General features: G+C 39.0%; 1 protein-coding gene across 3 annotated transcripts in view; it reads right to left on the bottom strand.

Moving 5' to 3' along the window:
• Positions 1-3,453: 3,453 nt before the first annotated feature.
• Fam184a (family with sequence similarity 184 member A) overlaps positions 3,454-26,069 on the bottom strand; it is a 124,632-nt gene continuing 102,016 nt past the window's right edge. The window contains exons 12-18 of one of the 3 annotated variants that reach the window (XM_038340293.1): positions 18,742-18,869; positions 17,232-17,416; positions 16,650-16,796; positions 10,465-10,582; positions 7,798-7,902; positions 4,933-5,132; positions 3,454-3,535 (exon numbers count right to left, since the gene is read on the bottom strand). In XM_038340293.1, the coding sequence (XP_038196221.1) occupies positions 3,454-3,535; positions 4,933-5,132; positions 7,798-7,902; positions 10,465-10,582; positions 16,650-16,796; positions 17,232-17,416; positions 18,742-18,869 (965 nt within the window). The remainder of the gene's footprint in view (positions 3,536-4,932; positions 5,133-7,797; positions 7,903-10,464; positions 10,583-16,649; positions 16,797-17,231; positions 17,417-18,741; positions 18,870-26,069) is intronic. The other 2 variants (XM_038340295.1, XM_038340296.1) reach the window with 2 other exon arrangements.

Here is a 26,069-nt window from a genome sequence, read left to right as displayed (position 1 = left end):
CTCTGTGTGGGTATGTGCAGAAGTGCAGGTTCCTACAGGGGCCAGAGAAGAGGCTGTTGGATTGCTGGAGCTGGAATAACAGGCAGTTAAAAGTTTCCGACTGTAGGCTCTGGGAATCAAACCTGGGTCCTCGAGAAGAGCAGTGCATGCTCTTAACAGCCAAGCTATCTCGCCAGCTCCTTTGGACTCTATTAACTTCTCAGACCACCAGCTTCTCCAAACTCTATAATTAAAAATGTCATCAGGTGGCACCTAGACATTTCCAGGCTTTGCTGTAACCTGCTGTTCTGCTGCTGTGAAAAACAGCCTGAGGGAGAAGGGTTATCTGACTTACAATCCTAGGTCCTGGGCCATCCCTGAGGGAAGCTAAGGCAGTAACTTTAGAGTACACAGGAGTTGTCAGAATTCACTCTGACAACAAATGAGCTTTACAGCCACAGGAGTGTGACAGGAATCAAAGAGGATGCTGCTTGCTGGGTGACTCACGAGCCACCTAGTGTTCAGCTAGCTTTATTTACCATTCAGGCCTACCTGCCTGGGGATGGTACTTTTTACAGGAGGCTGGGCCCTCTGACATCAGTTAGAGATACAGTCCCTCACAGACATGCATATAGACCAATCTGATATAGGCAATTCCTCAGTTATAACCTTTTCTCAGGTGAATGAAAGTTGAGGCAAGTTGACAGTTAAAATTAACCAACACACCTGAGTAACTCACGATCCCATCAATGTATTCGAAAAGTATCTTGACTTGCTTCTATTACTATAAAAGCTTCATGAAACTGTTAGCACATTGGACCATGGAACTGGAGTAACATGAAACTGTGTCCCTGGGCTATGGCTATACACATTTTCCTCTAGAATAAACTATGTGTTATTACCTTTGAGGTGAGAGTTGTGTTTGTGAGTCTACAATTACTAGAAGTATTATTTATTTTTTTGAGACAGAGTCTTGTTATTTAGCTCACACTAGCTTCCAATTTGTGATCCTCCTGCCTCCCAAGTGCTAGGATTTCAAATATTAATGACCATAAATGGCTTATAGGGCACACTCAAGCCTTGTAGTATAACCTTTACATGCACACACACACAAACACACACACACACACACACACAAACAAACACACACGCAGAGTGACCTCTTGAAGCAGAGCTACTGGCCTGCTGAAGACCTGTAGTGATGACTACAAACTTGGTCCAACAATACCCCTGACAGCTAGGTGTAAGGTAATGGCGGTTGAGTTGTAAACATTCTGTCTTGGATAGAGACAAGTCTATAGACCCACAGACCTTCCCCCCTCACATTCCAATCACCACCCCCTCCTGCCCAGCTGTGTGAAAGGAGGTAGGAGGTTAAAAACTTGGTAGTACTTTTTAAAAAATTGAGAACTAAATCTATTTATAATTACTTTTTGTAGCTGGTCCTGGGGCTCAAAGTTAGGAAGGTCCAAGAAAAACCTGTGAGGCTCTGGGACTGAACTTGGGTCCAACAAGAGCTCTTCTCACTGAGCTTCATCCCATGGCCGTTGCATGGGACGTTCAGTGGTGCAAGTTACCCCTGCATCAACCATCTCACGTGAACCACTCCAAAGAAACTCGTTTTATCTGTGAAGCTAGACTTGGAATCTCTGGCCTATTGATTCCTTCCCTTGTAGGGTGAAGAGAGATTGATGTCTCTCCAGAAAGGCACGAGACAAGCCCATTTTGATTGCTACACTGATCTTTGTGGATGAAGATCATGTGCAGCTACAGTGGCCATTAGAAAGGCCATGACCCCCTACTCGCTGAAAGTGTTCTTAGAAACTACTTTATAAAAGTGATCTGACAACAGCTTCAAATATTTTCTAGCCAGCAACTGATAGATTATACTTATTCAATTTAGTTATTAAGGATAAAATCAGTGACTTTCTGTAGTATGAAAAGCATTGGCCACATAACTTTTCATTGTTTGGGAGTCCAACTGATGCTTTAGGTGCCTATAACTTGGGCTATTCTTAGGCAAGGATGGTGGCGTTGACATCCATTTTGGAGATGTTCCAGCTGGTAATTCTAAACAGAATTATCCACAGCACCCTGTAATTCCACAGCTAGCTATGTACTCAAAAGCGGAACTGAAGGAGCGGACCTGAAAATGCCTGTGTCCAGTACTTGTTACTCTAGCTGCATTCTTTAGAGTCACAGCAGAAAATGTTTTGCTAAGATGAACTAGAGTGTACGTCAAATGTGGGGAAGGAGAGATTGCTCAGGGCTTAAGACACTTGCTGCACAAATGTAAGGACTGGAGGAATTCGGGTCTCCAGGAACCCACATACTTGCTAGGCAAGCATGGTTGTCCACCTGTAATTTTAGTCCTGGAAGTGAACACAGGAGATCTAACAAGACTAGTTAGTTACTTCAGAGAATTCTAGGTTTGACTGGCAGACCTGCATCAATACTGTAAAAGGGGATCCATGATGATTCCTGACATCAACTTTGGACCTTCAAATGTACATATGTGCACACACATGCATACAAAAGTATATGTAGATATATAATCATAAAAAGTGGACAAAAAAGCAAAAAACCCATGTATGACATCTTTGGATTTGTGTTGATGTGTTAACCGAAACCAGGCTACTATGAAAATGGATAATCTGGATTTTTTTTTTTAAAGACAGGGTCTCATTATATAGCCCTGGCTGGTCCTATGTAGAGCAAGCTCTAATGCACAGAGGTCCGAAGTGTTGAGACTAAAGGCTTGTGCCAGCACACCTGGCATAAACTACCTTTTAAAACAAATTATAGTAGAACTTTTTTACATAGAATCTTTTTACATAGTACTTTCTTACATAGTAAATTTGACCCTAAATAATACTAATCATAGATATTAGCTGTATTGAAGGTTTATATTTCATCTACCAGAATAAAAAAGGAAAAAAAGCTATAAACCAGCAAGAATTCATATACTTGGAAGTACACAATTTACATAAATTCTTTTATTATAGATTTATAAATGTTGACAATTTAGTTAAAATTATACATAACAATGAAAGTTACTAATAGAATATATTTCCCTATATTGATTTGAAGACTACTGAAATAACAATTAATGATCATTAACGCAATGATACTTATTAACAAGTCTTACACCTGGTAGTAAAAAGTGTTTAAAGCACACTTAATAGAAAACAGCAACAAAAAGCATTTGTTCTAACAAAATTTATTATGCAGTAATTACAAAGATTAAAGACTTCCATCTCAAATAAAAATAATTGTTATAATTACACACATAATAGAGTATAGTACCCTCAGAGAGTGATTCCAATAACTATCACAGGAAATACAGTGCATCTTCAAATTGGACAAACACCTTCTCATTCACAGTGCTTTACACAGGGAAGCCTGTGCACATACTGATTCGGATGCAGGCAGGCTCTTGTCACAGTCCACCAGAGCTGTGCCAGCACAATTCGTTCAGAATGTGAAGTACCGGGCAAACCACTCCTGGCGCTGGGGATCTGGAGAAGCCACCGGGGAAGCTTCACTCTGAGGAGGACTGAATTCATAAAGAGAGAGACATGTAACCCAGGATTAAACGGTTTGCAGAGACACGGGAAAGCAATTAAATAATAAGCATTGATTTTCACCACTGGCCACACTCGTCAGAACAGTGTGTAAGGACTGGCTACTACCCTTCTGCATCAGACGGGTCCTCTGAGAACAGGAGTTACAGTGGCAGCTCGGATGATCTCAGTGACAGAGGAGCCACATCACAATTATTACTCCATAAGGCCCGAAAGTAAACAACTGGCAAATACAATTATTATTATCTCGGAAGCTTTAAAAAAATGAGTATTTGTGGGGAGAGAGAACTTTTCCCTTTGAATTACCATAATCTGACACAAGCATTGATTCTCACATTTGTATCCTCCACTAGAACTAAAATTGTAACCAAATCAAGGTTACTCTAAGCTTCCATCATTCCATAGGCAGATGCTATTCAACAGAGAGCATAAGAAACCAGGTTTTCTTCTATTCTCCAAATAGTCTGTCTTAGTTCTAACTAAGATTCTTTGGGCTACTTAAGAAATGAAAGCACCCCTACCGTCTTTGGGGGAATGACAAGGCACGCAACAATGTGTAATGGAAGCTCCAGCGCCACGTCCCTCGAGCACATGCACATGCAATCCTACTGATACCTGAGCGCCCGCGCACGGGAGACAAGCAACACAGAGTGTTTAGCAGGAGACATGGTCAGGGACAGATTCGACTAGTTTTCATTCTTACGAGTTCCTTACTCTTTAAAAGAATTAGCCATTAACTGTGTTAGAAATCACTTAACTTAGAAGCAGAAATACTACTCCACTCGTAAAATTTACTAGTGGAGTTATTAGGATTTAGTAAAAAGAAAAAAAAAATCAACTTGAATCAACAACAAGAAAAGTAAGCTGTATTAAAGTGAGCACAAAATAGTATTTTTAAATGTTTAATTCTTTAAATGGCTTAAAAATTTTATTTCATTCAAAATTTACTTAATATATTTAATCAGCTCTGAGGCAGCTTCAAACTAGAATAATTTTAAAACTGATTTGTTTCTAAATTTATCTGTATTTAACTATATTGCTAAGTTTTCAGAGCTGATTTTTTTAATTTGGCAAGATGCTTATATATCTTAATAGGATGATATAAGGAAATAAATATGTAACCGTAAGAAATGAAAATTTTAATAAAAGTTAGCACTACTAAAACCCTTGTAAACTTTAAATATTAAAATTCTCAGCACATGAATTATGTGAACACCTCTGTTAGGATTTAGAAAATTCACTAATGACAAATTAAAAAAATCTTTGGACAGTGTCAAAACAGAATTCTCTGAGATGATAAAAATGATAATTTCTCAAGTTAAGAATGTGAAAAACAAGGGAAAAAACACTACTGGTGAGACAGGCTCACCTCAAAAATGTCTTGGGCTCTTTGGGTGGCAATGTCTGCGGAAGTGGCTTGTTGCTGTTGAACTCAACATCATGGACCGGAGAATTGGGAATGGGTTCCAGGCGGTTAGGATGTCCATTGCCCACTCCACTGGATTCCAGAGCACTTAGATTGGGAACACTCACAAACCTGTTTGATGGGGACTTATCATTCTTCTTTTGCTGCGTTAAAAATAACACATGTGAGAACACTCATTTGCGGCATAAGTTGAACCAACAAGACAACAGGAAATAGTAGAAAGTATAAATTTGGCATGGAAAAATTTTTGGAACCTTTGTGTCAAATTATTATGTTAAAATTAACCAGTGTTACCCAAAGTGTGGTCTGGCGATCCTTGAAAGTGTTCATCTATATGGAATCCTCAAAGATAGGCATGCTACCAGGACAGAAAGCACAGGGCAAGGGACATTTAGGAGTGTTTTCCCTCTGTTCCCTAAACACTGCATGGACCAGGCAAAGAGCAGAACAGGACAGAGAGCAGGGTGCAGGGAACAAGTGAGGCAGGAGAAGTTCCAAATACCACAGGGGTGACTGGGTTTAGGCTAAAATCAGAAGGCATCAAGTTAAACATAATATTAAGAGAGAGGTTCATGAACTTTATCCATCTGTCAAAGAGAGGCTGTTCTTGCCTGGAAAAAAAAAAGGAATGAAAAATGCTTGGTATCATAGTTTGAAACAAATCTATATTTTTTCTGAAGACTTAAAAACTGACTTAAATAATTTGATTTTAAATTCTCTGTGCCAATTTTCTGAAGAAAATGAAATCTGTATAATTAAATCTGCATTTTTAATTAACTGGCAATATCATGAATTAGCTCACAGTTTAAAGGCTGAAGCCAAGAGTAATTAATTTTTAATATCTGATCAGCACTTAAAATGAACAGAAGAGGAACACAAATGCAGCCTCAAAATTTTATCCCTAGCTCTAGAATTGATAGCATCAATCTTTATTAAAAATAAAAATAAAAATTAGTATGTTGTAATTTTCTCTTAGAATATTCTCACATATTTTTCAAATGGATGTATGCTAAAATTACTTTTAAAAAATGGAAATAATATCCAAGATAGGCCTTTTACGTCACTTAATATAATCCAGTCCTGTGGATGATCAGCACGCCTCCCCTGTGACTGACAGTCTACGGCACAGTGTATCTCTAGTATTAAAGCCCTTTGCATGCACACTGCAAAACTAGAGGATCCACAGCTGCTGGGAGGGTCAACACTCTCTTATCTAATCCGGAGAGGGCTTCACATTTTAAAGGTTTTGGGATGTTTGTATCTTTTTCTTTAAGAAACAGACAATTGATAGCCAGGTGTAGGTGGCCCAGCACACTTTATTTTTTAGTACTGGCACTCTTTGAGTTCAAGGCCAATCTGGTCTAAACAAAAGCAAACAAAAAATCAATACTTCTGGTAAAATTCTAAAGTAGTGGTTTTAAAGCTAAAAAATTAAGTTTGATAAAACAAATACATACAATTCTCTAGTATGCTTTGTTTACATAAACCTTAAATTATTTTCTAATTTAAAGCTATGTTATCTAAATTATTAATTTTAATAATAAAATCAAAGACAGGTGGATGTCATACAGCTATAATCCAAGCAATTAGAAGGTAGAGGTAGGAGAGTCAGTATTAGTTCAAGGCCAGCCTTGGTTTTAGTTCAAGACTGGGCTGGCTACAGGTGGTTTAAGGCCAGCCTTGGCTATAGGGTGAGTTCAAGGCCAGCCTTGGCTACAGGGTGAGTTCAAGGCCAGTCTTGGCTACAGGGTGAATTTAAGGCCAGCTTTGGCTGTGAAGGGAGTTTAAGGGCAGCCTAGATCACGTGAGACTTTCAAAAATCAAACAAAAACCCAGCATAAAATTAATTCTGTTCACTCACTCAATTATTTATTGAGAGCTTTCTATGTGAAGTTCTAAAGAGAGAGCTATCATTTTTTAGTTTGTAAAACACTGAAGTTCAAAGTTTGGAACACTCCTGAAAAAAGAGTAAGTTTGGTATTCTAAACAGAGAAATTATATAATCTTTGAAAATAAAATTTCTGGATAAGGGCCTAGCAGAAATAAGCACAATGTGAAGCAATAAAATATGGATTAAAAACAGCTTTAATATAAGCTTTATTTTATTATTGATTTCTCCTAAGAGGTTCACAGTCCATGTGAAACCAGCATATACAATTATTTATTCATCACTGGCTTTATTTATAGAATAATTTGTGTTGCCTTTAAAAAATTGTGATACATTTTTGCAGTTTAATACATTTTACTGAATACCCACTGTGCCCAAAGACCAGGGCTGGGGGAAAAGTTGGGCAGTGATGGATAGGTCAGATCTAATTCAAGGCTCTTCCATTTGTTCTAAGAGAATAAATAATACAGAATCAGAAAAAGTTATACCTAAATTGTCAAGAACAGTCAAAGAAGGTGAAAGTAAAGCTTACAGGTTCACCTTTAGTTCCCCTATGAAGGAAGGCCTGTAGCTAGGGAGAACTGTTTGGCATTTGGTGCCCGAGTCTTTCTGAGCTACACAGACTATTGTGATCAGTAAGGAAATGACGACAAATTAATTTGTGTCAGAAGTTTGCTTTTCTTTAGATATATGAAAACAAAATAGAACCAAAGTGATTCAATATTAATAAAATATTTTAAGGAGTATAAATTACCAATATATGAGTAGCTCATTTTGAAAATGAACAAAGAATTAGTAAACTTTAGTAGGAGATTATTACACTTAAGAAACTACCCTTATGCTGCTTGCTCTACATAATTTAGCCCATTTCCCTCCAGGTCTCAAGCACATCCCTACTTTACAGTGTTTGTGGCACATACCTTAGCCAAGGGGTTAATAACACCAACAGTAGGACTTGTGTTAAATATTTTGTTGAAGTTAGTTTCTCGATTGACTAATTCCAGCTGATAAAATTTATTATCCTCCTATACAAAAGAATTATAAACAGCCTTTCAACATTTTCTATTATAGATTTACAAACTTAAATTGTATGACCGCCAGTTCTTCATTAAAAATTTAATAAACTATAAAGGTTTATGTATTTTGTTTAAACATGTCTAGGCTTGACTGCCAGTGGCTTAAAGCTTGCTAGCAGGTCAGCTTTTAGCATGTTTTAAACCCTAGGCCTAGGGACGCAACCACACCATTTCATACCCTTTCAGTCAAGACAAGCTCTACTGAGTCCTAGATCTCTTTGTGGTATACAGACTGTGGCATCTGAGTGGGTCTCACCTGTACTTGAGGTGTGTACACACAACTGTCCTGACAGGAATGAGGGTAACACTGAAGACACACCTGCCAGAGTGTAGTAACAATGGTCCCCCAATGAATCGGAATTTTCTGAGTCTCATGCTCAGAAAGGAAAAGACAGAGATGCCAGGCAGAGGGAGAACTTGTCCCCAGACAGGATTTCAAACACTTCTGACAGGTTATCAGGTCACCTTGTCAGAGAGACTGGAGCTAAAACAATGAGGATGGACAAGAGGACATCTGGGTCAGGACTATTAAGTTATGTCCACCTCTTGTCTGGCATTCAAACGTCAGTCTCATGTCAGGAGCCCAGAGATGGATACTGGGGTTCAGGGGAGAGGGCCATGAGACTTATTTTACCTCTTCTCACGTGGCCTCATGTAATACAGTTTTCCCCTACTTTTCACTATTGTCTGTTTACTTGGCCTATTGAGAACGGGTGACCCAGCATCCAGTGTTAGGGCTGCCAGGGCCAGGCGCTGACCCTAAGAATTTCTGTTAGCATACATGGCTGAGTGGTTTCCATATATAAGGATTATACCACCATATATTATCCTTCGATACCTGAAAGTGGATTCGATCTCATCTCGTCTTTCCTTTGACATCATATGTCATGGTACTAGAAAAATGAATGATCTCTACAGAGAGAAAATCATTCATTTTGGAGCCATGAGTACAATGTGTTAACTGAACAAGCAGACTGGGGAGGCCACAGCTGACAGAGCAGCAGGGTAAGAACACGGGCTGTGTTCAGACTGGCCTGGATTCTAGGGTAGTTCACATAACTAGACTCTTCCTAACCATCTTAGCTGCCACTGACTGTCTTGGCCCTCATGCCCTGGGTTTAGAGAATGATTGTGTTGTAGAAACAGTGCGAATCTGCCCTCTGGTGAGCATAGATACATTGTATCTGTAACATTTCAAGAAGTAACTGGAAAGATAAAGAGTGACTTGGGGCCACAGATGACTGCACTTGCTATGCCTGCTCATTCATAAATGGAACAGCGGTTCTTCCTGAGTCTACTGTTGCTGGGTAGAATGAGGAAAACTGGGTGCCTGGCCGGCTGCAGCCACAGGAAACCCTCTCTCTACTCCTGGGCTCCCTCTCTGGACCCTAATCATCCCTGTGGCTTTCAAAAGCAACTTCCCCGTCCTAAAAACGGATGGGATTTTCTAAATCCTATAAGTAACTTTTAAAGGATGTCCGAATATTGGTCTTGCGCTGTGACATGCTAATATCCAGAGTGTGTAATTAAAGCAATCAAGGAACTATCGGTGATTAGTGTGTTGTTTTCACTTGTACTATGAAGATTTTCATTTATTAGTGGCAATAAACAGCAACATTTTAATTACTGACCAGCACAGAGCATTTTAGAAAATTCTAAAATATTTTATACATTTTCAAACATTTGTATATATATTTTCCCAAGTAATAATGGTTTTAATGAAGACAGTAAGTTTATTGTTAAAAATCTTTTGAGTGTCCTTCACATGGAACATCCCAACTAACTGACAGAGCACAGAGTTATTCCGAAGCTAGGCTATGAAACCTTTCTTTTTGCTTGTTTGGTTTTGGCTTTTGAGACAGGTTCTTGAGTATACCAAAAAATTCTTGAATTTGATATGATGCTCAGATTGGCCTCAAACTTAAGATCCTCCTACCCCAGTCTCCTGAGTGATGGTTCAATAGTTCCTGGTCAGTGGTTGGTGGAACACACTTTAGGAAATTAACATGATTCGTTTGAACCAAGCATGGTGATGCCTGCCAGTAATTCCATAACTTCAGATACCGAGGCTGGAGGATTGCTGTGAGTTTTAAGGGCTCCATAGCATAACTCTATCTCAAAACAAAACAAACAACAACATAAAAAGAGACTAATCTGTAAGTTGACAATGCAGACTAATTCCCAGCCATCTTAACAGGTTTTCCTTAGTTCTAATTCTGTATGTACAATATGCATCCCTACATATAGGATGTTAACTATTAAATGGTAATGGCTTTATTAAACATTTAATATGTATTAAACTATTTCAATAAAAACACTGAAGTATGAAATTCCCACTAGAATATATGCCAAATTTAAATTTGAAATTACATTCTAATAAACTTGATTACAATGCACAGATTTTGCAGTTTTCATTTTCATCTAGCATTATTCAAAAACACTTCCCCATGCCTTCCCCACCAATAGTTTATCGATTACTGACATAGTTATACTAAAAAGAAAATATCTTACAATTAGTTTCTTTATGACCTGGTCTCTCTCTGTAAGCAAGGATTTTAATTCTGCGATTATCTGTATGTCTTCTGGCTTTGATTCTCTCATCAGGTACTTTTCTTCCATTTCTTCTAGTCTATAAACGAGAAAACCTTTATCTCACCGACAGGACTCAGACACATCCTGTTCTAGTAAATATACACAGATATAACGCAAGACTTGCAAGCATGGTAACCGCCTCAAGAGCTGCAGTTGCTAAAGGCTCCGCAGGAATAAGAGACATTAAGTGCTCCCACCACAGGTTATATCTGGAGGGGGTCTATCCTCTTTACCTCGGATATGAGCGAGATAAGCTAAGCTCTGTGAAGGAACTGAGACGCTGAGTAATACAAACTTCACACGCTCAGGTCAGTGAAAATTAGGAGTGATTACCATCAATACAATATTGTGTGGTGAGGTATGTGACATACATGAAGAGCAAGAAAAGATACAAAGGGGGAACAAAAGACACACATGAATGACATCCTCTTGTTTGGTTTGTGGGGAATGCAGCTTTAAAACTCTACATCATCTGCTAAAAAGGACCAGTTAGAAAACCCTCATCAGTTAAAAAAATAACATAATTCCTGGCAGGCCTCCTCTTTCCTGTATGGTCAGCGACTGTGAACAGACGTGGATGCCACTGAACACTAAACACAGGCTGTTCTTTATGAGCAGAGGGACACGGATCATGCAGAGGCTAAGAGGAGAGGCAGGGCCGATAGAAAAGAATACAAGTGCAATCTGCAGCCTTGGTCTGGGGAAAAGAACGGTTTCAGAAATAATAAAAATTAAAGCAATTAATTTTTATTATTTCCAGAATAGATAAGGTAGAATTAAAACTTACTAAGTTGTGGTTAATGAAGAGTCTTGAAAAAAATTTACTTAACAAGTATTGAGTAATTTCTAGATGATGCAGATACCAGTGATCTGTCACTGTCCCATTGGGCAAATCCTAGAGAGTAGACAATCTCTGTATTTTGAAGTCATACAAGCCTACCATTAATCCAAGCCAAACAAATTATTTGGAGAAAAATGTCTAGCTTTCCATCCTGCCCCTGACTGCTGCCGTGAGGGGGTTAGGGAAGTGAGGCGCCAGACAGTGACTGTCCCTGGCTCACCTGGGACTTGGCTAAGTCAGTACCGAAGTTACGCACCCAGCATATATATCTCAGCACATTTCCCCCTTCTCTCTTTTGACAGTGTGTACTAAGCAACAATAAATGATATCCTTTGCAGTCACAGAATTGTCTTGCAATTTGATTACAATGTGAAAGGAACTGCCTGTATGCATTTTATGAACCAAGCTTTTCAGTTTTCTATTCAGGTGTATAAATTCTATCTATTCAAGGGGGAAAAGGCATTTATTTGGGCCTTGTGCTGGAGCAGCCACAAGATGTCACTGGAGTGCTGCCTCTGTGGTTGGAAGCAAAGCCCATTTGGAGCCACTTCCCACGGCTGAGAAGAGCAGGTAGAAACGGTAGGTAAACCCCACCCTTGATGTTATTGTTGTTGCAGAACAATGAGAAGAAGTAAAATGAATCTAAAACAATCATTTACAGGTTTGGAACCTCTTTTAGTTGTGAAGATCTCCCCGTTCAAGTGTATGTTTTAATTTAACTGAAACATCCTGTTGTTATTATTTTAGAAAGGGTCTCACAGTGTTGCCCTGGCTTTCCTGGAACCCACTATATAGACCAGGCTAGTCTCTAGCTCTGAGATCCACCTGCTTCTGCCTCCCAAGTGCTGGGATTAAAGGTGTGTGCACCGCCACACCTAGCTCAGCTGAAACATGTTTCCCTACAGAATTACTATAAGCTAATTCTCCTTCAACGCATCTTTACACCAGCAACAGTTTAACAACAACAACAAAAAAAACCCTAGATAATAATGAAGACAAAATATTGACAGCAAGCAAGCTGTAAGTTTAGATAGGAAAGCATTAAAGGAGAGAACAAGAAATATTATGAACCAGTTATAACTTACAAATGCACAAGAAGCTCATCCAACATTCTAATAGGAAGGAACTCAGTACCATCCGATATCCACTTCAAGGCAACATGAGTCAATGTTTTCCCTCCTGCAGCCATCTGGGCAGCTCACTAGACCAACAGTGCATCTAAAAGGCTAAGTGTAAAGGATGACTAAGAATCACGAGATTTGGGGGGGAGGGGTCCTAAGTTTGATTTTTTTTTTGTTTTATGGTTTTTTGTTTGTTTGTTTTAAAGTTTTTCTGATTTCTTCCATCCTTCCTTTTTTTCTTTGACACAGAGCCTCAGTTTATATCTTGGATTTGATGTAAACTCAGAGATGCCCTACTTTGGTTCCCTCAAGTGCAAGTATTTTAGGCATGTATTACTATGCCAGCCGGGCTCTAACCCTTCCCACCACAAGGAGTCTGTTGGTCCCATAGTTCTTAAATGGCCTCTATGAAATATGCTTCTGACCCGAATTCATAAAAGTCAGGTCTCTGAACATTGATTGGTATGGCAGGTAGAATCCAATTTTATTTTCCTTGTGTTTTCAGATTACCATTAAAAAGTAACACAAAGACTGATTGTAGAAAGGAGAAGCAGAACACATGGGAATGCTAACTAGGGTCACTACAAGACTCTAGCCAGGCATATCTCTCAGTGTGTGTGTGTGTGTGTCTGGGTGTGTGTGTGTATAAAAACGTGTTTATCTCAGAGTATAGAGGTCAATTTTCCTTAGCTCATGAATAACACAGTCCTGTATTAAACTGTAAAAAGACATTTTCCAAGTTATCAACTACCTCCAGTTGCTTTATAAGACCCGACTGACAAGAAAATCAATGACTAGAGACTGTATAGCTGAACAAAACCATTACCAGGAACACATGCAGCCCAGAAATTACATTTTATCAATTCTGTTACATATAAAAGAAACAGGACTGAAGCATTTCACAGTTGAACTTTTCCGATAATTTCTGAGATTTTCTTTTGTGTTAACAAGACCACAGCTACTTCCAGACATTCTCAAAGCTTATGAAAATTAAAGAATCAAATAACGACAAAATCATTGGAGTTTTAGAGATTAAGGACTCAAACTAAGCAATTCTGGCATGGCAGAACATATCTTTATAGTTAGAAGTTACTGTGTGCAGAATTGATAGTTCTCACAGAGAAACGATCTTTTTGTTTCAGAAGAGTGAGGGGCTAACTTAAAGTACACCTAAACAATCAAAAGGAATCTCTGGGCAGGTGTGACAGTCCACATCTGCAATGCCAACCCTTGGGAGAAAGTCACAGGAAAAGCAAGAGTTCAAGGCCCTTCGAAGATTACATGAAATCCTGTTTCAAAAAGCAAACCAACAAATAACAAACCAACAAAAACTAAAATGATAAACCCTAACCATTTTTTATACAACAAATATTTCTGAACTCCAAAGTACTAGCACAGTTTTTAATTTATCTTAAACTTTCCTTAACTATGGAAAATATCATTTAGGTATAATTGAGTAGCCTATCCTCTCATTTGCTATTATGTCTTATCTCCCTTTGGGGGTCTTAGAAATTAAACCAATGTCTTATGCAGGCTAAGCAAACATTCTACCACTGAGCTACATCCTAGCCACTGCTGTTTTTTTAAACAAATGAAACAATATATTTTAAAGTTAGATGCAAAGTTCTTGAGATGATAATAGTCAAGACAATCAAATTTCCATGAAGCTGTGAGAGGCTCTGAATACTCGGGACTACCGAGCACAATTTCTAAAAGCCATTTCAAAGACAGAGATTCTCGCACTATTTCTACACTCCTTTGTATGTGTTCTACGTTCCTTTTGCTTCAAAAGGAGTTGTAGCAGAAGCTAGAAGAGACTCTCCCAGTTGCTCTGGAGTTTCCTCAGCACCATACTTGGCCTGTAGGCCAAAGCGTGAATCTTGACAGTACCCTATCCCCCGCCCTTCCTCTAATAAGTCACTGGGGTTTTCTGAATCTGAAGCATCAGAGCTGAGGTGCAGGTGTTCCGAACACAATCAGGTAGCCCTTGCAATAGGCTGTGAGCAGTTCACATTACCCCTTACCCCCAACTGTAAACTGGAAAGGACTCCCCCACTTATCAGCTGTCTACATCTTAACCGCTCAGCAGATCCACAGCCTTCAGGTAAGGACATGGCCAGGAGCATCCAGCACTGCTTTCCAGTTTGCTAGCTTCTAGTCCACTGGCTGTTATTTGTATTTCCATAATTATGGTGAATTAGAATTTAAGTTCTCAGTCACACTGACTACAGTTCAAGTGTTGCATATCCACCCATGGCTAATGTCTACTACACTGGAAAGAGCCAATACAGAACATTTGTTATCAGGGAAAAATCTGAGGGACAGTGTGAGTCTAAAATAAGTGTACATGATTTGACTTTAATTAAACAAATGATTACCTAAAGCTACAGGACAATTCTATGATGTTAGCAGGTAAAAACAGAGAAATGTGGTTGGCTAGTGTGGACCCAAGGCAAAGTATAAAATGAATGCCTGTTTTAAAAAATAAGGCAAAGTAGTTTACTTATTAATAATACTAATTCTTCAATTATTAAAAAATTAAAATACAGAGATATTAATTTTTGCTGTCTATTAAAATTTCTTAAGGAGCAAAACCACAGAAAAGAATAATGTCCAGACAGCCACACCCTTTCCTTTTTGTAAGTTACTATTTCTAAGGTGATGTAAGACACACAGACACACACAGACTGTTCTTTGTTTGAGTGTGCTCTTTCAGGATGTGAAGAGGGCCAGCAGGATATCAGTGTCTGCGCAGTATACACAAAGGTCAGGAAGTGTGAGAGCCATGCCACTGAGGCTGATCTTATCTGATTTCTACCAAACGTGTTACAGGTATGTCCTGCTGCACTGCATACATGTGAGGGCATGATGGCTAAAAAAAAAAAAAAAAACACTTAAAATTGGCTGAAAAAAAGAGCAAACACTACATCACTGAGTTTCTGGTAATAATGAGGTTCTTCTCCATTTTATGGGTAACGTCACTGAGTGGGAACCCTCCTGAAATTTACTCAGGACAAATTCACCACATGAGCACTATGCGAAGAGGGCTAACGAGCGCATCAGGAAAGCATGTCATCCCAGAGGCCGCTCCAGGAACACCAGCAGCCGGGGCCTGTTTCTACATGACTGTGTCTACGTGTGTCTGCACCTGTGCCTCTACTGGCTGAGACTGAGAGGTTACAGAGATAGAAGAGGTGGAGAGGGTATCTATATTTGAGGTAGGTAAGTAGGGATTAATAACACAAATGCAGGAGCAAACAAAGCTAAGAGTCCGACCCTCTGGGTAGTGGTGATTTAATTGTTACTTTACTGAAGTATCTGGATAACTGGAAAAAGGACTATCAGTGAATGAGTCGTTAGCAGCAGCTAGAGTAGATTAAGCCAAAGATAACCTAAAGGAGGCAGGGGCTTAGGTGAGAGAGACAGACTGGATTCAAAGTGAGTTGTCTGCCGCAGTTTGTAAGGATCCTGAAAAAACAGGGCTATTAATCTTCTTAATGAACGTTAGGAAAGACATACAAATCTTGACTTGGATAATGGGCTTACTAAACTTGAGCAATAGCTTTATTTGTAATGATTTTACTTTATAGATTTCTTGAATAAAAAAAAAAAACACTTAAATGCTACTGTAGAGATTCAAGCAGTACCCTAGGATAGGAAAGTCTCAGCTCTTTTGCTTCCCTGGGAACTACCAATGTTCTTGCTAACTGGAATCACAATGTTCAAAGTGTATGTTTGCTTTGAAGGATATTTTGCCTTTTGTGAAATATGTATTGCTAACTGAAGCCTGGCCTTATAAAATTTCTATTGCTCACAATGTACTGAGGACTTTATATTATATTACAAAGACACTTTGAGACATCATCATGGAAGTGATGTATGATGGGGACCACTCTTAAGATATATATGATTTAGCAGGCCTGGGGCAATAGCAGCAAATGAAGCAAAATCATTCAATGGCCTTATCCTAATTAAAGAACATAATATCACACTGATACTACTTACATCTCTAATACAGTACTTAAGTCTTCCTCACTAAGTATCATTGCTTTATTAGATTCAAACAGTGAAGCTGAGCTTAGACACAGTGCTCCTCGGTTTATTATCCACACATGAATTTTCTTTAATGCAATATGACTTACGACACTTGTAAAGCTGCATTTATTTCCTTGAGTAGCTCATTAGTCTTATTAAAATCTGCCCGCATGATATTTTTCTCTCTGAGGTGGTCTGCTGTCATGACATCCAGCTCTTTCTCAAGTCTCTTGTTTAAATCTTGTTCATGCAACCTGTTTGATTTATTTTCAGTTAAGAAAATGTTATTCTAAAGTCAAGTTTTCAAAATTCCTACATTCTACCAGATTTGAAATGCCCCCTTTTTGGTATAATATTTGGATGTAAACAGGTTAAATTAAACTATACAGTTTGCTGTAATTGTCTGGTTAATGTTAAACTTTGTCTCCTTTAATGCTTTTCTCTAATAAAAATTTAAAAAAATCTTTAACTATGGTCATTTCCCAAAACTAATGAATAATAAATACATCATCAAAATGCAGACATTGTATTTTCCAGATGATATCATCCCCACCACAAGGTAAAAAGTGGTCTTCACTATATTACTGGGAGGGCAGACTAGTCACAAAACTAGGGGCATATACTTTGCGTGTCTCAAACAATATTCTAGTCAACAAGGCATCTATCTTCTGCTGTGGTTACCGGCATACCTCATCTGTTGGTTGGATTCACTTCGGATTCTGAGAATTTCTTTCCCCTTAAGCTCCAGTTCTTTTGTTAGGGTACTAATGTTTTCATGGAGGTGCTGGACCTCCTTGTCTAAGTCTGAGATGTGGTGCTCTCGGTGCCGTAGCTCCTCTTGTAGGTCACTTATTCTACACATGTGCTCCTTACTCTGCAAAGAACAAGGAATGCTATTATGTTTTCTACAGATTTGTTTTCTGTGTATGAGGGAGAGAAAAGGACAACTTTGAATATTAAGTATAATCGTTCTGACAAGGCTTCAAAAACAAACTGCTTAAAATGAGAAAACCTTGAGGCCCTTTCTCTTCCATTTAGCTAAGAACTTACATGAATCTAGTTGTAATATAAGAAACACAAGGGACTCAAAAGATGGTGAAAGCATAGCTTGCTCATTTTAGAATGAGGAAATCACTACTTATAAGATCATTTGTCTCAAATATAATTTATGTTCAACGGCAGAGTCAAGAGTAAAACATGGGTATCTCAGTAAGTTGTATAAATCTTGTAGTAAATGGCCGGTACCACTGTCCTTTACTCTCAAAAGATTTCCATCTTGGAAGCCCCCGACCCAACACACACATTTCATTCTTCAGAAAGGCAGACTCTGCCTGCTTTCACTGCTGTCCTAACAGTTATCTACCTAGAAAGGATTTCCCTACAAGTCAATGTTTCTATAAGATCCATAAAGTAGACATTTACTGTAGACATGGTCGAAGAGTAACTTCCCTCTATGGTTACAAAAGTGCCTCAATTAAAAGATCGTAGCAAAGAAGACCAAGTCCAGCCTGACCACTTAACATGGTTACCAAGGACGTAAACCTTGTAAGTGTAATAAGTTAACAGCAGCGTTCCTGCAGTGCCTACTGCTGCTTCCTTCCATGCATACACATCGTCACAATCACAGATTACCAAATTAAAAAAAAAAAACATACTGAACCAAAGAGCAAAGTCTAAAAAGTATAGGCAGTAGTGGCTAATGAATACTTTGGAAATATCAATAATCTTTCTTTTGAAGATCTACTCCTCCTATATAATTGTGACTATATAAATGCAATGTGACTGTTTCAGTTAAATTTCAATATATAAAATTCAAAGTGAAGTTTTGGTCATACTGGACAAACCTGGGCTATGTGGCTACCAACTACCCCAGTGGACCTCCCAGACACAGAACAGTGTATTGTCATGGCTCATCCTAGCAAATAGAGCTGTTCTTACCCTCTATATTTTGTTTATATTTTATTGTTTATTTTCCTAAGATGTAAACAAATTGCAAAATATTCAGTCAAAAGGTCGTAAAATAAAATGTAATTGTATAACTGACATACAAAAGTAAGGTTGCTCCTCCCTGTGAAACGGAAACTCTCGATCATGTTGATAATAACTGGTGCAATTAGCAGTTATTTCAAAGTCCCCCTCCTAGCGGGATGGTTCGGCGGACCCAGATTTAAGGGATCAGCAGGACGTGCTCACGCTTACCTGCCTTCGGCTGATGTCTAGGCTTCGCTCTAGCTCCATCTTAGCTGCTGCCAGTTCTTGATGGTGATTATGCCGTAGTAAATCAATTGAGGCTGCATGTTGATGGTTTAGTTCAGATCGTAAGGAAGCTGGCATGCAAAGGGGAAGGGTTAGAAAATTCCAAAATAGCACTTTTAAAATTAGGACATTCGCTAAATGTGCATAAAATAGATTGTCATATGTGGATTTGAAATCTACTTAGCTTTGATGAGGATATTAAAAATGTCAAGAACTTAAATGACAAAGGTGTTTGTTTTGTGTGTGAACTCAGTTTGAACATAAGGCGGTAGTGGAGATGAAATGTTTGCTGTTTTATATTATTAAGACAATACAGATTTTAGAGTTGTTCAATGACAAATGATTAAAAGGCAATATTTCCTCCCAGTAGGAAATATTTTACAATATCCCTAGAATATACAAAATACTGGCTGATCAACACCCCTAATGATCTGGAGTCAGTCATCACATTCACTAGACTTTGGAATTGAGTTTCCGTTTCATTTATTTATTTATTTATTTATTTATTTATTTATGAATGAGACAGGGTCTCATGTACCCAAGATTGGTTTGGAACTCACTATGCAATTGGGGTCTTAAAATATTGATTCTCCTACATGTATCTGGGACTACAGGCATGTGTTATGCCTAATCCTGGAATTAATTATTTCATATAGCACACAACATTTATTGAATGATGACAGTATCCTAAGAGAGAGTAAAATTTGACACTGCCTTTATACCATCATAAGCCAAAGGTGAAGAAGACATTACTCCAGAGAACTAACTGTCATATCACAAGCTACTTTTAAGTATAATGAAAATTCAATGGTGAATCTACTCCACTTTCTGAGAGTCAGATTGGGGATCAGTCACACAGAGACTTATTAGGGTGACTTGGTCTGCAATACAGCAGGGCGGAATTGGGGCTCCTGCATAGAGAAAGAGGTGATTTCATCATGAAGGTAGGACATGCAAAAGGAAGCAGAATCTGGCTGTCAATTCTGTATAGGAGGAGGTCACAGGGTGCACAGAGGCATGAAAGAAAATGGAACCTGCACGGATCTTACTTTAAACTCTAGGCCCTCAAACTGTGATATGAGTGGCTATGTTTGTCACCAAACTCAGAGCTTTCCCATGATATTTCCTTGGGTATGAATGTCGCAGGAACATTTTTAAGTGTTATATGGAGATGTAAATGAGAAAAATGCAAAGTATGGCTTTTAAAGCTAAAACATGAAATCTAGTTGAAGAGATGCTGCCCTTGCTTGTAGTTGGCCAACTTAAGACACTCTTGAGGCCTTCATGGAGAACTTCAGTTCATTTTCTCCTGGTGCTAAGGGCTTTAGTAGAAGAACTTGTCAGACATTGTCATGAAGAACCTTGGGAGGATTTAAAGTGGAATGTCTCATGTGGGGGGTAAGCATTTCAAAGTTTCCTCTGACAGCAAACTGGAAAATGAACCATGAGAAGGCAAGTCAGGAGGAAGGTTATGACAACAATCTATTTAAAAAATGATATAAGGGGCTGGAGAGACAGCTCAGGAGTTAAGACAACTTGGTCTTGCAGAGTACCCAGGTTTGATGCCCAGCACCCTCATGGCTGCTTACAGTTGTCTGTAACTATGGTTCCAGAAGATCAACATCCTTTTTCTGACCTCTGAAGGCACCAAGCATGTATGTGACGCACAGACATACATGCAAGCAAAACATTCATACACATAAAATAGAATAAATAAATCTAAAAAGAAAGATAAATCATCTGGCCTTGAAGTTAGTGTGAAAGGTGGACTAAGGGAGAGAAACATGCATTATGATGACTTAAGAACTGGCAGACAAAATGTAGCAGCAAAAGAGAAAAAAAATGTCATTCCCATTTTCCCAGTTTTGACAACGGAAAAAAGTGATAGAATAAATCAGGGTGAGAAGTACAGGGATGGATAAGTACAGGGAAATGATAGGATCATATTTTAAAGCCTATTTAAAAACCAGCTTTTCAACATGTAGCAATAAATAACAACTTAATGTACAAAACCAAGAGGTTTGATCTAGAAACACCCATTTGAAGTCCCCAGCACACGGGTGATAGATGAAGCCATGGAAGTAGATCAAAAAGAAGAGCTACACACACACACACACACACACACACACACACACACACACACGAAAAATTATCAGAGAAAAGCAGTAGTTAATGGAGATAGGTCAGGTCTGGCAAATGAGAATAAAGGGTCCAGATCAGAAAGTCAATATTTTCCGGTATGTTGTGATGTGGAAACTAAGTGAAGAAAGACCTAAGAAGGCCAAAGTGGCCAGATGTACACACAAAGAAAATAAGATGAGAATCAGTCAGTGACGATAGCTCAAAAGTTGATGGTGACCTCAGGGAGATTACGTTCATGGGTAACATAATCATAGAGTAAACAGACCTGAAGGATCCTGACGAAGGACTAGTATCAAGAATATATAAGTAGAATACTTAAAACTCAACAGTAACAAGGAAGGATTTAACCAAAAAGGAAGACATGAAATTAATCAGTACATGAATAATATTCAACATCTCTATCAACTAGAGTAATGTAAAGTAAAACTATGAGATATTATGACATACAGTCACAACATCTAATGTTGGTGAGGTGCGAGGCAAGCCGGTCATTCATACAATGCTCATGGATTGCACATGGCAGAGACATTCTGATGAATGTTCTGGCTGGGCCTTCAAAAACTCAATAAATGCGTAACTACTACATTACCTAGAAACTTTTCTCCTGGTTTTTATTCCAGACAACCAAAACCTTGTATTTACATAAACGACATACACATGAATGTATGTAACGGCAAACTGAAACCCAGATCACCTTTGGTGACTGAAGGACAGACAGGAATATGGTGACGCAGTTACTACGGCTAGGATGAAAAGGCACAAGCTAGAGATGCCCACAGCAGCATGGGTGACACCGGAGAATTATAGTGAAGGGGGAAAATCAGTTTCAAAAGAAACACTGTAGATTCCACATACAGAAATGATGGCATTCACAAACTGCCAATGCAGTAGAAATCAAGAACATCCTGAGGCTTGCCAGGAATCCCAAGCAGGAAAGACAGGGATGAAGGTGTGTTCTCCAAGGGACATAAAAGTCCTGCATCTTAACAGTATTTGTACCAATATTCAGCAGTAACACTGTAATACACTTTTATAGGATGCTATTATGGGAAATGGAAAAAGACCTGAGGGAATTTTTTTGTACCATTTCCTCTGTATATGACAGGGAAGCTCCACCCGTGAAATCTCAAGGATATGGTCCTGTAAACAAGACCTGGGCAATGACAACACCAGTAGACACGGCACTGTGGATGGGAACTCTCATAAGCCCCCCCCCCCACCGATAAGAACCTTTAGTTCTTATCTAGCTTCAGATGGGGGACATCAGTGGAAGAGCCCACTGATAGATTGCTCAATGCCAAGTCATCTGCCCTAAATAGTTGTATATGTAAGCAGCAACAGTAGGCCTTGGACTCAGCAGGCTGCACTTATATAGGTATATACATATATGGAATAATAATTAAGGAAGAAAAGGTCATGAATTTAGGAGGGAGCAAGCAACATGGAAGGAAATTAGGGAGAATGGTATAATGATGTAAATACTCATATGAAATTCTCATAAAAATCTTAAAAATTAAATTTTAAAAAAGTATGCAAAAACTCGCCTATCGTCTTACAAGCTCTGAAACACAGCTTGCTACAATACAGACAGGACCAAGAAGTGAGTGATCAACCACCAGGAGGGACACCCACTCTCTAGGACCTCCACAGTGGGGCAAAATCCCGGGTCCCTCCCCCAACTGCCTAGGCCTCTCTAGCCAGCCAGCAGGAGAGTTTCCTGCAGGTAGGCTGCCCCAATACCCACCTACATCCACAGGAACCTGCAAGCTACAAGCCCTATCCTGCCCCCAAACTCACCTATTATCCTGCAGTCTCAGTGGAACTCCAAAACACAGCTTGCTACAATACTGAGAGGACCAAAAGGTGAGTGGCCAGCCATGTGCAGCCATGTGGCGGGACACCCCACTGTCTAGGCCCTGCACAGTGAGGCAAAACCCCGGGGCCCCTCCCCCACCTACTTCAGATTATCTAGCCAGCCTGCAGGAGAGTTTTCTGCTGAGAGGACCAAGAGAGAGGACCAAGAGAGGAACTCTAAAGCACAAGTTGTGACTGCACAGAGTGGACCAAGAGAAGGAACGAGGAGAGCAGACCAAGAGATCAGGCTAAGAAAGACCTCGGTGGCTCCCTGAGACACAGACTTTACAGTACAGAGCAGACCAAGAACAATACTCAAAATCTCAGAGATACACTGCAAGGATTGGACCAAGACACAAAGATACTGCCGGCATCAATTGAAGGAAGAGATAAGTGGGGGCCAATGCAAGAATTCATCTAACAACCTAGAAAGCAACATGGTAACACCAGAACCCAGTGGTCACACAACAGGAAGACTTGATCATGGTAATCCGGAAGAAGAAGAAGCACAGAACTATTTTGCACAGAACTTTATGAACAGTATGTAGACCTTTAAAGAGGAAATGAAAAACTACCTTAAAGAAATGGAGGAAAAAATAAACAAAAAATTTGGAAAAAATTAATAAATCCCTCAAAGAAACCCAAGAAAACCAAGAAAAAAAACCAAACAGATGAAGCAAACAGGTCAAGATGTAAAGAATGAAATAGAGGCAATAAAGAAAACACAAACTGAGGGAATTCTGGATATGGAAAATCTGGGTAAACAAACAGGAACTACAGAGGCAAGTATAACCAACAGAATATAAAAGATGGAAGAGAGAATCTCAGGTGTTGAAGATATATAGAGGAAATCAATTCATTGGTCAAAGAAAACATTAAATCCAACAAATTCTTTTTTGATTGTTTGTTTTGTTTTTTGGAGACAGGGTTTCTCTGTAACTTTGGAGCCTGTCCTGGAACTAGCTCTTGTAGCCAAGGCTGGCTTCAAACTCACAGAGATCCGCCTGCCTCTGCCTCCTGAGTGCTGGGATTAAAGGCGTGCGTCACCACCGCCTGGCTAAATCCAACAAATTCTTAACACAAAACACACAGGAAATCTGGGACACCATGAAAAGACCAAATCTAACAATAATAGGGGTAGACAATAATAGGACAAGAACTGCAGCTCAAAGGCACAGAAACTATAATCAACAAAATTATAAAAGAGACCATATCCAATCTAAAGAAGGATATCCCTATGTAGATACAAGAAGCTTACAGAACACCAAGTAAACTGGATAAAACAAAACAAAACAAAAAAGTTACCTTGCCATATAATAATTAAAATGCAAAACATAAAAATAAGGAAAGAATATTAAGAGCTACAAAGGAAAAAGATCAAGTAACATATAAAGGTATGAACTATCAGAATTACACCCGACTTCTCAATGGAAACCATAAAAGCCAGAAGGTCCTGGGCAGATGGACTGGTATAAAAACAGAGACGTTGACCACAGGAAGCGACTCGAAGACCCAGATATTAATCCACATACCTATGAACACCTGATTTTTGACAAAGAAGCTAAAATTATACAATGAAGAAAAGAAAGTATCTTCAACAAATGGTGCTGGCATGACTGAATGTCAACATACAGAAGAATGAAAATACATCCATATCTATCCCCATGCGCAAAATTCAAGTCAAAATGGATTAAAGACCTCAATATAAATTTGACTACACTAAACCTGGTAGAAGAGAAGTGGGAAGTAGCCTTCAATGCATGGGCACAGAACACCACTTCCTAAATATAACCCCAGTAGCACAGACACTGAGAACAACAATAAATAACTGTGACCTCCTGAAACCGAGAAGCTTCTGTAAAGAAAAGGACACAGTCAATAAGACAAAACAATAGCCTACTGAATGGGAAACGATCTTTACCAACCCCACATCAAAAATACCAATGATAGTTTATGCTGGAGGGAATGTGTGATGTGGGATGTCAGGCTTGCAGTCATCTTAGTTTTAAGACACATCTGCTCCTGGCAGCACAAATCTACTTTAAGAGGAAGATTGGCATTGAAGACGCTCTTTATGGAGTTAGGTAGCCATTTGGGCAAGAAATTGCTCTTGCCTGGACTACTTGATGAACTGGACATACAGCACCTGCAGAAAAATGACTGCTGAACTTGCCTAAAGGTGAAATGGTCTTTCAGGGTTCCTGCTTCATGAAAACGTCTGCAAGACCTTCTGCAGGACACAGAAGAAAGTGACTGACAATCTGCCAATATAGGTGGAACTGTCTTTGAAATTTCCCGCTTCATGGAAAAGTCTGCTGGATACTATGGGCTTGTAGGCTGAAGATGGATGCTCCAATGATATGGAAGAACTTTGGGTGACTGTCCAGGCAGCAAGATGTCTCTGTCAATTCTAGAGTTTTGGAAGTTGCTTACAATGCACTTCTTGTTTACTAAGGTAATATTATATCCTTCTGGAGTCTTTGATGGAGTTGAAGAGTAGATAGTAAAATTATAGTTTTCCTTAGTTATGATAAATGATAAAGTAGATATAAATATTGTAACTGTAATTCTTGCTTTATACCTATTTTGTTGTATGTAATTTTTTTCTATGTTAAAGTTAAAAGCCTTCCTTTTTATTTTAACAGAAAAGTGGAGGTGATGTGGGATGCCCCTCTGTAGGCTGTGAATATCATTGGTGAATAAAGTAACTACCTTGGCCTGTTGATAGGGTAGAATAGAGGTAGGCAGGGAAAACTAAACTGAATGCTGAGAGAAAGGAGGTGGAGTCAGAGAGAAGCCATGGAGCCACTGGAGACAGATGCTGGGAACTTTACCCGGTAAGTCACAGCCACGTAGTGATATACAGATTAATAGAAAAGGGTTAAATTAATATAAGAGTTAGCCAATAAGATCCAAGAGCTAATGGGCCAAGCAGTGATTTGATTAATACAGTTTCTGTGTGATTATTTTGGGTCTAAGCTAGCCGAGCAACCGGGAACCAACAAGCGACCTCCTTCCTACAGATGTGTAATAAGGGAAACACTCCTCCATTGCTGGTGGGAATGCAAACTTGTATAACCACTTTGGAAATCAGTATTTCAAAGTTTATGGCAGTTTCTCAGAAAATTGGGAATCAACCTACTTCAGGATCCAGCAATACCACTCTTGGGCATATACTCAAAAGATGCTCAATCATACTTCAAAGACATATGTTCAACTATGTTCGTAGCAGCATTATTTTTAATAGCCAGAACCTGGAAACAACCTAGATGCCC

This window comes from Arvicola amphibius, chromosome 8, assembly GCF_903992535.2.
Source record: "Arvicola amphibius chromosome 8, mArvAmp1.2, whole genome shotgun sequence".
Taxonomy (NCBI): domain Eukaryota; kingdom Metazoa; phylum Chordata; class Mammalia; order Rodentia; family Cricetidae; genus Arvicola; species Arvicola amphibius.
The sequence above is the reverse complement of the archived record's forward strand: the minus strand, read 5'-3'. Positions and strand labels throughout refer to the sequence as shown.